Source organism: Neodiprion pinetum, chromosome 3 (genome assembly GCF_021155775.2).
Source record: "Neodiprion pinetum isolate iyNeoPine1 chromosome 3, iyNeoPine1.2, whole genome shotgun sequence".
In the NCBI taxonomy this organism is placed as follows: domain Eukaryota; kingdom Metazoa; phylum Arthropoda; class Insecta; order Hymenoptera; family Diprionidae; genus Neodiprion; species Neodiprion pinetum.
Window position 1 is genome coordinate 23,465,124 of NC_060234.1, and position 14,795 is coordinate 23,479,918.

General features: G+C 37.0%; 2 protein-coding genes across 6 annotated transcripts in view; one reads left to right on the forward strand and one right to left on the reverse strand.

Moving 5' to 3' along the window:
- The window catches only part of LOC124215459 (COMM domain-containing protein 4), a 36,283-nt gene that overhangs the window by 1,274 nt on the left and 20,214 nt on the right, over positions 1-14,795 (reverse strand). The window contains exons 2-8 of one of the 5 annotated variants that reach the window (XM_046618873.2): positions 7,158-7,415; positions 6,223-6,327; positions 5,565-5,636; positions 5,220-5,285; positions 2,484-2,523; positions 871-1,071; positions 91-237 (exon numbers count right to left, since the gene is read on the reverse strand). In XM_046618873.2, the coding sequence (XP_046474829.1) occupies positions 91-237; positions 871-1,071; positions 2,484-2,523; positions 5,220-5,285; positions 5,565-5,636; positions 6,223-6,225 (529 nt within the window). In that variant the 5' untranslated portion in view covers positions 6,226-6,327; positions 7,158-7,415. Of the gene's footprint in view, positions 1-90; positions 238-870; positions 1,072-2,483; positions 2,524-3,947; positions 4,285-4,335; positions 4,446-5,219; positions 5,286-5,564; positions 5,637-6,222; positions 6,328-7,157; positions 7,416-14,795 lie in introns of those variants that run through there. The other 4 variants (XM_046618872.2, XM_046618874.2, XM_046618877.2 and 1 more) reach the window with 4 other exon arrangements.
- Positions 7,277-11,799, forward strand: LOC124215455 (uncharacterized). The gene is made up of 5 exons (XM_046618869.2): positions 7,277-7,424; positions 7,837-7,897; positions 9,202-9,341; positions 9,541-9,921; positions 10,227-11,799. Exons 2-5 carry the CDS (start codon positions 7,838-7,840, stop codon positions 11,275-11,277), a joined length of 1,632 nt encoding a protein of 543 aa, XP_046474825.1. The 5' UTR covers positions 7,277-7,424; position 7,837; the 3' UTR covers positions 11,278-11,799.

The window sequence follows — 14,795 nt, forward strand, 5'->3', positions numbered from 1 at the left end:
CTTGAGATAGTTTTTAATGTAAAAAATTATTTAATATTCTCTTGTGCAAAAGATACTTTGTATTTAAATTTAATTACAGTCATTACGCACCTGCAAGCAATACCGGAATGCTTTCTTTGGGTATCGTGACTTTGTTGGTTTCCTCTTTTCCAGCGGTGTCGCTAGTTTGGAATGCTATTTTTACGAATGGTGATGTTTTCTCGTTCTCCAATGTTTCGATGAAAGAAAGACGTTTGACTGTAAACAATTCTTCATTGATCGATCGAAATTTGACAACGAATAACAATTCGTGAGGTATTCTCTTCTAAATTAATCAATTTTGATCGTCAGAATTTTTTATTTTATTAAATTTTTAGATGGCCACAGCATCTCCAAAACTCCTATTTCTTTTTAGCGTGTAATCGCTTTTACAAACATTCAAACCGTCTCACAGTTCCAACATATTTCAAATTCTCGATAGTTTCTCAAAATGATCATTTTTTGATTCGATTAACTTGATCCATTGATCTGTGAGTTGCTTATTCTCCAAAGCGCGGAAATAAATCGAAAGAAAAAACATGTGCACCGTGAAAGTAATTAGAAAATAATCGGAACAAAAAGTGCAATTTTTAAGAATTTTTCCAAATATTTTAATAGATGGTAAAACTTTGGAAAAATTCAAATATTTGTAACTTAAACGCGGTTTCATAAAAGTAATTGATAAAAATTAATTGAATTCAAATCAAAATCTAAATAGCGATTTTCTCTCTATTTTCATTGTCAAAAGTGGATCACATACATCAAGTCTAAAAACTTTGTATGGATCTCAATCTCGATGCAGGAATAATTCTAAGCAATAGCTACGGTTTTTCGAATGTATTTCAAACTCACGTCTCAAGGACTGCGCAGATAACGTCGCCGTGATTTGGGGGCTGTGTTCCGTGTAAATACGTGCAAGGGTGGTGCTGTGCTCCCGAGGGAGGCCCAGTTGTTGAAGTTCGCTACTCAGGTCGGTCGCCGATACCGCATGACTCGTGGAAGACGAAAGTATTAAGTTTAAAGCAGCAATGATGGCTTTTGCATCTCCAGGCTCTGTATTGGCATAGAAAATGCGCGATGAAAAAATTTTAAGAACTCGAAAATCATTCATTACATATGGATCGTAAAGTATTTGCCGTTCCTAATTGGCGGTCACGTTGTAAAGAGTTAACCAGATCCATTTCTATTTAAATGTTTTTCGCTAGCTAAATTCGTGGAAATTAAAAAGCAATCTTGCTTTTCGGAACTCGTTCGATATTGGATAATATTTGAGAGAAAAGAAAATGACACATAGAGATGCTGAAATGTAATTTCACCTTGAACTAAATTCTAGTAAGCGAGTATTGTCCCATTGAATTCTCAAAAAGTCAAACGCAAAATACACGAATACGAAAAAAACGGAACTTTTTATGATCAGTCAAGACACGAATATCGTACCTAATTTTGAATAAGTACTACAGATAATTCGTTTTTTTCAATAACGTGTCAGACTCAAATGCTGAAATCCTTCCCTATATGGGGGAAGTCCATACCGACTCGACAAATGTCCAATTTTCACCCTTTTCGATTTCTTTGCTAATTGTTTGTTACATTTCTTAGGAGAAAGTAGATACTAAGTATTTTTTCAGATCTTTGTCTAGTGTGAGTTTGAGGCATAAAGTTTTGGATTTCGACAATTTTCGCTGCAAAGAATATTTTCAATTCACTATAACTTTTGAACGCTAAATCGGATCGTGATACTTAAAAACTGAAATTGATCGTATTGAAATAATCTTTGTGAACAAAAAAAAACAAAAACAAAAATATTGAAACGATTGTTTGAAAGGTCCGAATTTTTTTTTTCGTTTGTTCAACATTTTTGGCACAAAGATGAACAGTTTAGGCTACGTCCAATAATAGCTATATTTTTTCTGTATTCTCAAATGATCGATATTCCATTTACCCGAGCATTTATCAGAAGGATACCCAAATCATTTCTGTTTATATTAGGCTGAAGTAAAGAAGTAGAGACTTCAAACAGAACTTATCAACAATGCAGAATATTCAAAATTTTAATTGAATTTAATTGTAAATAAAAAATAAGCAAAGAGAGCGAAAAGGGTGAGTCTGGGACGTTTGTCGAGTTAGTATGGAAAGCCCCGTATATTGATGTATATAATACTGTACGCAAAAAAGTACAAAAAACTTTCTTTTATCTGTCCATAACTTATTTCTGAAATCGAACCAATTTCAATGCTTCATGGCTTATAAAAATGGAAAGACCGACCATCATCGATACTCCTCAGGAGAATAATTTTACAAAATTGGTTAAAAAGCATTAGTTACGAGCGTGTTGACGTTTTTTCTCCGTCCAGCTGTTTCGTAAAGGCTCCAAAACTTGTAACGAAAGAATTTAAATGCCGTTTTTTCGTATAGCTAACGCATGTATTATGGAAGATAAATTTTCATGAATTGTCAATACAAACCTAGCTTTGCGTCCTGCGTGAGTTTCTTCACCTTATCTTCCTGCAACACAAGTCGAATGAACACGAGATAAGTGAAAAAATAAAATTATAATAGAATAGCCTGTTAGTTGTGCTATCGCGAAAAATGTCACTTTGAATACAAAATTCTCGTAAACTTGGTTTTGTATCTTGAAATTCGGTAAAACGATTTAATACGTCCAAATCATTTCCTATAATAATGATTGCCACCGCACAAAAAATGGGCAAATGTATTGCGGTAGCTGAATTATTCAAAAAACTATTTGCAAGGTATAAATTGTACGCAAAAGTAGTATCAAATTCTGCACAGCCAAAAAAAAAAAAAAAAACAACATGATGTTCACATTCATCAAATATGGCACGAGAAATGTTTTGTTGATTGAAATGATGTGAAATGAATGTGATTTCACTCAATAATCCAAATCATTGTTCGGATCACTTCTTTGCAGAATAGCATAACCTTGTTTGGATAAAATAAAACGGTTTTTTTCGTCATACATGGTAAAGCCAACAAATTGCTAATTCCCTGCGTGTATTTTCACACATACGAATTCGACGTTTGACTACTTTTCGCGGGTAGATATTGTTTGTTGCTGCTATTCTTTTTTTTTTTTTTTTTTTTGTTTGCTTGCTTGCCCACGTGGCTATAACGCGATGTCGAAACTCCAAAGTAAAGCAAATAAGTCGTGACATTGAATTGGATGCATTACAGCTAGCGGGAAACAGACCGAAAGGAAACTCGATTGCTTTTGCGTCTTTTGGTTCTTTGCCAGCGCTCTCTGCTTCGCGACTCGCGTGTGATATTGACCAAAACTGATTTCACCTCGGTGGGTGTGAAAAATGATATATAATGTTCGCATCTCGGGAGTTCACCTAAAAAATAACAGCGCAAACCACACGGTGAGAAAAACAATAAAATATGATAAAAGCCATGATGGATACAATCCGACGCACGTATCAAGGTGTACTAATACTGAGTGAATTTCGTATGGTAATAGCATATGTTGCGTGACAAGTGCGGAAAGTGAGCGATTTCGGATGAGTGTGAAGTTTGCAGCAAGAGCCAAGGCGAGCGCTGCGATCACACGAGTCAGATATCGCCCATCCTACGTTTGATATCCGCATTTTGTCCAACATCTGCGAAGGAAAGTCTGATTCGAGAAGCAACGAAGCTGCCACTGACACCGCGCAAAATTTGGGTTAGGCAACTTACGCTCAATGACGCAGTGCGTAAAATTGATTTACTCGAAAGTACGCATGCTCTAAAAAAAGCCCTGGTGTTTCAAATCGAGCAGTTTCAGTTGTGCGCACGCGCAAACGCCGTTTCATCGCGCTATTTCAACTGAGAATCGAATTTTTTAAGCAGGTGTTGGACAAAATCATACTTATACGTACCTACACGCTGATGAAAATATAATACAAGTAATTATCACTCTACACACTTACAAAATTTGTACATGTACGGAACTCACTCTGGGATGACTGGCGAACGTCACGAAAAGCCATAGAGTGGCATTAGGCATAGAAATTTAGAAACGACAAAAAAGAGGGAAGCGGATGTTTCTTCGGTTTTCTGAATATATAGTATCAGCCATCCAATAAGAAGCGCGACAACGATTGTGGTCAGTCTCAAAATACCAACTCGGTAAAGAAAGCAGCTTGCCTTCAAGAACAAGTAGAGGGAAATGATTAATGATTGTTTGGTTAAGTACGCAGCCTTTTTGAATATCGACCAACTCGTTTTCAGAACAATATTGGCAAATGAAACGGTGAAACACAGATTGACAACAACCGGAAATGTCATACGCAAAATGTAATATAATAATGAACAAACTTTCGAAGCAATGTTTGACGATATTTTCCAAACTCGCGTTGAGACCATAGCAGATTATTTCAGCCTCGCTTTCCTGATCCGCACCAAAATCTATCTCGGAATGATGTTAAATTACATTTGGAGAGAAGTAAATTCCTTAGGCTCGACGTGATGGCTAATTTTCAGGAAATAAACAAAGGATTATGAACGTAGTATGTCGCAGGTGAACGGCGGTTTCAAATGGAATTTTTTTCAGGGCTTTTGCGCTGGGTGAAAATTTTCGATAACACTTGTTATGATTGAAGTACTCAGAATATCGTGTACGACAATTTATTATGACCGATTCAATCACACACTCAGCACACTGTTTCGTCACGATATTTACAAGAGTTTTAAATCATATTCAACGATAATTTTTGAAACTTCGAGTTTCGGGAATCCGTATATGAGCGTATCTTTACAAACTATAATTCATAACCACGAAGCGGAATTAATTTAGAAGACACGTAGAGAAATGATTTGTTGAATTTACCAAACATATTGAAAGAAATCTTTTGCTCGTTCCAGTGAATGTGGTTTCACTCAGTGACTAAAATTGTTGTTCTCATCACTTTTTGTTAAAACTGAATAAAATTTTTTGGTCTTTTATTCAGGTTTACAGGATTTTACACGATTTCAGGGATTCCATACAATTTGATAGGATTTCATGCGATGATTTGCATTTGCATTCCATCGGTCGCGAGTCTGTGCGAGTGATGCGATTGAAGTGTTCATACTTACTTAAACATCAATATTAGATTCATTAATCGCAATTGAATTTTCCAATTTTCTATGCTTTTCATCGACATTTCTTTCATTTTTCATACGACTATGATCAAGCGTTAACTACTTTGCCATTGACTTACGTCAAGAGTTCCTTCCGTCAAAGACTTGGCTACGAGTTGTCCGAGAACTTTCATCTTGATGGACGTCTGCGAAAAAATATCCAAGATAAAAGTAAATAATAATAGTATAATGTGGCGGAGCCACGAAATGAAATTTTCCCGTCACGTCAGGCGAGTTATACATATATATCCCTAATAAGATAACGTCGACTAAGAATTAGTTGGTCACGTAACAAATAACAAGCCACGGTCAATGATACATATATATACAGCGCCCTAAAGGTGTGGGAAATTTATCTTTACGATCATGACCGAAAATCACATGTAACTAGAACAGAATAAAAAAACACAGATTTCCAAAATTACCATTCGAGAAAGCGTATTTATCTCCGCTAGTAGCCAATCGGGGCAATCAGCGTCTCCGAGGAAGCGAAATTTCTGTAGAAAAAAAAACAACGTTTAGTCATCCCTCAAAATGAGTCACCCCCAGATTTTTGTGCCATTCGGTTGAACTTCATTTCATCTCGTGCGTTACCGCAGTTCAACTTCCAATGGTGAGAAAATGAAATCATGAATTCACTGCTTATTTCTTTCGGAAGCCATGTTGTGTTATTTGTAATACGTATAATTAACCCTACGTGTTTCGTTTACTAATTTTTGACCACTTTTTTGCAGCTCAGGCTAAAAAATGTTTAGCTCACGTGATTATTTATTGAAAAACGAAGAAAATGAAATCCTACAGGACCCTTAACGATACGTTGTACCCAAGAGATGGAATTTACAAGGTTGGGGCGTTTTTTCACCCCCTGTTACCGGAATAGGTAAAAAAAAAATAACGTTACCGTTCTAGGGTTAAGTTCCACAGTTTCATGTAAATTACAAAGAAGTTGAAAAATTAATAATTCTTCTCCAGAATGCCATTGAATCTCATATCGTATCGGATGAAGTTTTTTATTCACCAAAATGAAGTAAGCATAATATTAATTGAGTCTCGTTACAGTCAGAGATATATGAAAAATCTTACCATTTTGTCTTCGTCTTTTTATCTCCAATCGGTTTCTTTCCACCGGAGGAGGGGAATTCCTTTTTTCTTTGTTCACACACCGTTGAAAACCTCACCGGAATAACTCTAGAACAATGTGTGAAATCATATATATATTAATTTCAAATCTGTGAGAGAATATCCTTGCAAAATGACTGAACTATAATCGTATACGTACAGTATAAAGTATGTAATAGGAATAATTGCTTTTCGAGCAATTTCACGTGCGAAAATTAAGTATAAACGAGTAATTTTCACAACGGTATAAGTATGTCGTCGGCTGTTAAATGAGACTCGTTTAATTTTCCCAGCGTCTGCTTATCGTCGTTGGATAATCTATTTCTGTATGGTATAAATTAAGTCTACATATATGAACGAGAGTTCGCGAAACGCGAAACGCGCAACGAGGCAGGCTTTATTATCGCGTAACCGCTCGATGAAACGATTTTCGTATCAAATCGGTTTTTTCATTCAAAAATTTTAGACGATCTCTGGAGATCTCTATGGTGAAAAAAGGCCGAAAACAAAATGAAATCAAAAACACCAAGGTTTTAACATTTTAAAGGTTCTAATTACACCCCTTTTCCCGAAATTGATTCTACTTTTTTAGTTAAACAAGGCATCAACGTCGATTTATTGCTGCGCAAGCGTTAAATTTTCGCAACAGTTACAAGAAAATATAGTAACAGCGATCGTAACGAGAAAGAATAGTAACGGATACTAGACTTTCCGGTAACTTTCTACCTAGAACTATATTTTTCAATTGTGGTAAAAAATGAAAATAGTCAAGGAGCGAGCGGTAACCGAAACTAAAAATTTCTCTCTGTGTGTCGGAGTCCGTTTATTCTTAAGCAATACTCTTCGCCAGCGTGATAAGCAAACAATTCGCGTATTCGTATATGGCATTGCAATATAACCTTTGGACCGCACAGCGGCTGTATACAATCACATCGTTGGTAATGTTTGCTTATAATACAGCCGGGGGCATCGGATTGACGTGGGCCAGGCCCTCGGAGGGTGTATTCCCCGTGCAATCCGTGTGCTCCTCGAACCGCGACTTCTTCACCCGAGGGACCTCGAATCCTGCTCTTATATACCCGGACGAGTCAGGAACTTCAGACACTCTTGCGAAAACGAGCGGACGGACGGATCGCTTCCAACAGGTGGACTGCGCCCTGCAACAGGTAGGCCGGCTGCTGTTGAAACCATATCACCCTTTTCCCTTTCACCCTTTTTCGAATCACTGCATACATCTTTGTTCACCATCGCTAATTCATGACCGTTGAATAACTAAGAATAATTTTCGAGAGACAGCGATAAGAAGTTATCGTAAGTTTCCACGTCTATAACAATGACAGAGTACCAAATTTTTGAATCTTCAACTCTTGAGAAAGTAGTCATTGTTCATATTTTTAAATTGAAGTTTCGATCCTGAATATTTTTACTCACTCTCTCACATAAATTCCAGTTGTCCGAACCGGGTCTTGTTAAAATGATGTCAAAATGATGAAAAGGACTAAAGATGTTTCAATTTTGATACAAGTCAACGTGTCGTTATGAATTTAATAAGGAATGATCGATATTTTTTCTTTCCAGAATGAGGGAACTACTAGTAACGATCACCCTCCTGTTTGTGGTGTCGTCTGAAGAATTTGAGGTCAGTATGATATACTTGCTTCTGCAAAAATGTTTCGGTTCGTAATTTACTCACGTTTTCCGAAAAAAATACTTAAACAATATTATTAAAATCCGTGATAGGCGATTTTTAGAGAACTCATTGTCGAATAAAATAGGCAATGATCAACTCGAATCTATAGTGCGAACTTCACTTTGTCATTGTCGAGAGGAAAAAAAATTTGTTTCACAATCAGTAAATTTGTACGAATCAGTCTTCCAAACAAAACAACTCATCGTGGAGGGAAGTCAGACGAGTCTGCTAATTTTTTCAATAGTCTTACAGTGCTTTCAAACGAAAAAATCGATTCGAAGCTTTTGTTTGTAATGTGCGAATCTCTTTTTTTTTTTTCATTCCTAGGGGAAACACCGTAGCTTACGAATGTACTACTTTTACAAAGACTCGACCTGCGATCATCTTGTAATAAAATTGCCAAACGAATAATAAGAGCTTGATATTTTAAGATCTATAACATTCAGAGCGACGATATAAACAGGTGATTTTCAGCCTCGCAAACCAGTCAATTTGAACAGAAATATTTTCACACAAAAATTAGATGTACTCATAAATTATATTCATCGGTATGTGCTATGCGCTGGAGTTTTTGTAATACAAACTATTCTCAGCTTATCGCGATGATATTATTTTTTATTCATTTATCCGCTGCATCAAATTAAGTCTAAGCAATTTAGATGTTCATCTACAGTCGATCTCTGAGGTACTAAATTAGATAGGCACTGACGGGAAGTGTCGCGTGTTGTTTATAGTGGGTGGATGATTTTTTATTTTTTACATGTTACTTCCTTACCCTCTTTTTACCTATTCACACTTTCGTCGCTATATCGATTTATTCAGATGTATTGTTATATAGTCGTATCATAAATAACGGATTAGTTAAACTTCAGATGGTCTAATTCTCACATTCAGTTTACTGTTTAAAACCGTTAGAGATACGTCCGCACCTTTTTCCTAGCAAGTACTAGGATGGAGTAATAAAATCAAACGATTGAACAGTGAAAGTTTAACAGAAATTATAACTAGAATCTAAATATTTTGGATGATATTGAATTGCGAATAAATGAGAAAACTTGAGCAAAATTTATGACATCACTGTATAACCAGGAAAAATTTGACAAAATTCTAAACCAGTTCTTGGAATTTAAAATGTCACAAGCTTTCTCATAGTGTCTTAAAACCTCAGGACGCATTCCAAATTCCAATATTGATGAACCCTTCAAATCTGACGAAAAAAAATTTCAACGTAAGCCCACTAATTTCTGATTCAGATCAAAAAGCGGGCAGAGATTCCTCCAGAAGTTGACCCGAATTTCTGGCCAGTTCGAGGCAAACGATCACACTGGAACATCGGAGTGCCACATTATTTCAGCAGTTTATCGCAACAGCGTCCAGAAGTCGATTTCCTGGGGTAAGGTTCACATAAGAAACATGTTCATGACCAATATGTACCTACATTTTATTTAAATCATCGTCACCAAACATTTGGCTGCAGTCGAATCAAGAATTTACTCATTCCAAGCCTAGAGCTTTGATCAAAATCGTTAATCAGGAGGGCCGAATACTCTTTGTGTCCCGATACAACTTCGGTTCTCGTCACATGTCCACAGATACTCGAAGGCCATGAAAACCGTGCGTCCCTGGCCCGGTTCAGGCACGTTCCTACTGGACCAAGGGGAGCTGGCCTTCTCCGACAACTGGAGGTCTGGACTTTGCCCGAGAAAGAAGTCGATCTCGTTGATCGTGCCGCTGCGCGATTGGCAGCCAGATGGATGCGACGGAGTTTCCGGATGCGGCGAAGGATGCGGACGATTTTCCGTATCGCGAAGCCGCGATCGAAGGAATGACGAGCAGCCGCGAATCGACGAGCCTCTTTACGCGGAGGAGCCGCGATGGATCGAAATAGACTACAAGCGTCACGAGCTCGAGAGATCGGCCGGCAATGAGGAGCCCTTCTTCGTCGCCAGGGGGAAAAAGGGCGATGATCGCAGGTAGAGTTCCATGGAAAATGTTCCAGTAACTTTACTTTAATTTGTGAGGTGGTTATCAATATGCAGCGTGTTACAAGTTTTTTTATCCGGGGATACTGTTTACATTCGCTGTTTAGTAAACATGAATTATAACAATGCGTGTCTAACACAGATTCCATGACAGACACATCTTACGATCATATGTTTTGGATAACGATCGAACACTTTTATCACTCGAACATATGCGCGTATCCGCCATGCATCGACTAATTTCAAAGGACCAATCAAACCGCAGCACCGATTGTCTTCTGCGCTTCCTTTTTCAGGGATTCTGACTGCAGGAGGCGACGACAACTTGAGGAAGTCTTTGGCTCGTACGATGAGGAGCCATTTTTCGTCGCTAGGGGAAAGAGGGAAGTCGTTGAAGAGGAAAAAGATGAGGCGGGGCTGCGAGTAAAACCAATTTCAAAAATGACTGGGGAGAACAAATTCAACTATCAACTGAACCGGGCCTATGCAAAAAATGGCCCGAGCGCCAGAAAGAGGCCGGGGAACTCTCAGGAAGATGAAAAGAAGGCTGGGAATTTTGGGGGAAAATCACCACCGAAGAACTCCGGGTCGAGAGCGAACGGAAAGCAGAAGGAGCCGGTTTCTTCGGTGCAAAGTGGACTTCTCGACGACCAGGAGGGTATTCATCGACTATCGAAACGTTCTTCCGACCCTAACGAGGCCCCGGTATTCCACGGAGATGACGAAAAATGGCGCAACAACGTCCAGTCTCGTTATTCTCGGCCTCGTGACAAGCACTCCAATTTGCAGAGCATACTCGAGGAGCCGTTCTTCATTTCTAGGGGCAAAAAGGATGGAGGAGATGAATATTTATACGACGCGGGGGAAGAGTTACCGGTTAGAACAACGCCCAGCGAGGAGGAACGAGCAGCGATCGACGCCATATTGAAAATTTATCGCGGTCTAAAGACCAGCTCGCTTTTTTATACCGGTGGGGGTTTCGAGCTATCCGGAATGCTTGGCGAACGCGGCTTCGAGCCTGCGAAAGCAAAAAAATCGGAACAGGACAAACCGCCGAGAAATCGGAGAGGGATGCTCGATGATCTTCTGAAGAGCGACGATCCCTTTTACGTCACCAGAGGCAAACGGCTCTTCGGAAGACTCGAGCCGTCGGATTTTTCACCGCCGAGACAATCGTTGGAAACTATTCGCAGAGAACCGTATAATAATCGCGAAAATTCTGGAAGTTCGGGAAAATTTTCACTTTTTGCCAAAACCACACGCACGAAACTGCTCAGTAAATTGTCAGACTTTGCGAGACCCAATTTTCGAAACTTCACAAGCGTCACACTCAGCGACCGCAATTAATCGGCAATAAAATACGAACAGAGTACATATAACGAATGGATTGATAAGTAAATTTGAACAATTGTTAGCAGCGAACAATTAGCAAATAAAATACATATTCGCATCTTCAAAGACCGTGGTTATTTTTCACGGTTGGTTGCCCCGTTAGAATATTGATGATGACTTTTTTTCTGTATTCGATTCCAACAATTGATAAACGGTACATGAACAAATTGTAGCTATTGGCGTACAGGTATAAAATTACCGATACACGTTCTGCTTCGTAAAATTAAAAATTTTAATTAGACTGCATGTCTATAGGTACGTAAAGATATTATACGTTAATTTACCTGGCTGGCAAATGAATAAATAAATAAATTTCGTAGAATTCGGCATCAGTGCTTCGCTTAAATAATTTTCGTACATTCATACATTCGTTTCATGTGTTGCTAATAATTCCTTTTAAGGGATCGAGTTTTTTTCAAACATCATTACATTTTTACAGTCAATGATGAAGGAAGAACTATATATTGTATACATAAATCAGAGCTTTCGAATTTCGACGAGATTTACCTGATAGGTAATTTCCGAAGATATTTTAATTTTTTATCCATTCACTCTTTCATACTTTCTATTACCAAATAATCATTATCAAAATTGCTTTAATCTTTTTGGCAAAAGATATTTCGTTGGAAAATTTCACAATTTATTGTTCGAAGGATGAAAAATTAGACGCGGAAAACTGAACTGAATAATAATAATAGTAATGAACACAGGCCTCTGACATCCTGAATCGTAATTCCGCTATTCAATTATAACATCTTTATGAGACAAAACAACTTTCTATGGCCGATGCAAGCGGACAAGGAAGCTTGTGATCGCGTGGCGAGGAAAGATTGAAAAATTATTTACCGGAAGTAACGCACCATTTTATTCGCTCTAGCGTGACGGGTAACATGAGCAAAGCACTCTACTCATCGGTGAAAGTAGGTGATTTTTGTACTTTCGGCAATGAAGTCAGACGGCGCCCAAATTTTACAAGTGAACGCGCAAGCTGTTCGCATAATTTTGCATCACTCTGAGCAAATTTTATGACATATTGTATGCAAAAAATCATAATACAATAGCGTCGGATAGAAACATTTAGACCTCGTACATCTGAAAACAAACGTGTATTCATATTTCATAAGCCATTTGTCATTTGTTGCTATTTTAACAAATTTTTTTACAAAATGAAACAGTTTTAAACATACATCTCTTTAAACTACACCAACGTGTATTTACCATATATAGATAATTGCAAATATTTCTATTATTTATTCCTCTTTGGGATTCTTAATTGATGAATGATTACTTCTTATTTCTTACAACGATTAAAACGCGAGATTCGATTCATTCTATCGTTTGCCCGTTGCTTTGAATTGCTTCAGCGATCCATTTTATTCACGCTTGAGAATCCACGTATCTAAGATTACCGCAATCGGTCAAACTAATTACAATATTAATACCAGCCGGAACATGAATGTTTGAAAGCGAAACAAATATTAGATTATTCATATCATTTTTGCTTCTAGCACATAATCGCCTACGTGCGAGATTGAGATGAAATAAATTTCCTTCAATGACATTGAAGAAAATATGAAAATTAATATATTCTTTTCCACGGTAAGGAAGTATGGAAAAATGGTGGTTCAAAAAATTTCTCAAGACCCAGGCAATTTTTTATATAAGCTTTCTAAAGAAACATGTATATTATATGTATATATGCGCATACGTATATGTTATAAATATGTGTAATATATACCGCAGCTCAACCCATGAAAAACAATTTTCACCCCTGAATCATGCTTCAAAAAGTACACCCTCGCACAACCATACAACGTATGTACGTAGGGATATTTATAGCCCATTCGGCACGAATTCTAATTCTTATTTGCAACAAACAAATTATCATATAATACGCTACGAACAATAAGAATCACAATCTTTTTATCACGTCGGTATGAATAACATTCATTCTTCGCGAGAGGCAAGATTAGTATCGATTTATACTTGATTTGACTAAGTTTTTACTCGCTAATAAATCACTTTTGTAATGCTCAATTCCGACCAAACTTATAATCAATATTCACCATCATTTCGTTCATTTAAATGCTGGGATATTTTATTGCACTATTATAGATTAATATCTGAAAGCATCGTTTCGCTTCCATTTGAAATGCAAAATTTTACGTATCTTCACGTGAAATTGTGCGGCACGTGAGAGTGAATTTAGTTCTCATCGATTCGAGCCTGTTAAACTCTTCTTCGTATTTTCACCGCTCCAAATTCGAAATTTTTAATCGAATTGCTGTCGACGAGCTCAAGAACTTGGGAAATTGATCCCCGAGCTAGCGAATGCTACTGGTAGCTACTTGATCCTCGATTGTGAAGTTTTAAATCCTTGAAGAGTAGGAAGCTTAATCATCTCCTAACTCTACACCTGTCTAGTTTTATTCCTGAAATTCGGACCAGCGGTGGCGGGAAAATTTTTTATTAGTGAGATGCATTTATAATATTTAATTGAGATTACAATAAAATAAAAATTACCTTTTTAGTTATTAATTCGTGATGTTCATAAAGTAAAAATTACACTTACATTTATGGGGCATTCCTCCACGCCAACTCAGTAAACAGTTCACCGTGACATTATTTAATTTCATCAAGGATTTTTCTACGTCAGTACGACCCTTGATAAGCTTCCAAAAAAATTTTCAAGTTTTTTTAATCACTTGTCTTTACCCTATGATTTTTTTAACCCGTCTCAAAAATACCCAAATCGATTTTTATGAAACAAGAAAAAAAAAAAATTTGGTTTCCGAAATGAAAAATTTTCATACAAAATGGCGGCGGAGTGGCTAATGAAAAAGTTTTTCCTTCAGATTGACATGATTTTTGTAAAAATTCAACATTTCTCAAGAATCCTACATAGTATCACTAGATTTTGGCATTTTGTCTTGAAATCTTTTTCGTTTTTTATTCGAGATTGAAAATTGCGATCTGCAGATTGTCGCGCGTGGCAAAAAAGAAGTTTCCTTTCATCAGCAACTCCACCGCCACTGTATGTTAAAATAATGAAAATGAAAAAAGAAAAATAAAATTCTTGTACTTCAAGACTGATATTAACATGTACGAAAAACAAAGCTAAAAAATATTAATTCACGTTTCTTATACAAATTAAAGAAAATGACCCTTGATCTCGCGTAAACAAGGTTTTTGTATTACCCCTTAAGAGTTTCGGACCGCAGATTTAATCTATACCGTTTTGGTGCAAGGTACCTAATGAAATTTTGAACAGCAAATTTATTACAGGGGTATAATTTAATTACGATAATTATTAATATATTAGAGAGATTATAATATTCAGCATGCGTGCTCGAAAAACATCGTTGGTAAAATTATTTCTCACTTTCCTCGAGTAACGTCGAAGAAATATAGGTACACGTTTAAATTAAAGTATTGTTTTTACTTTTTTTTTTTTTTTTTTTTCGCTTCAGTGT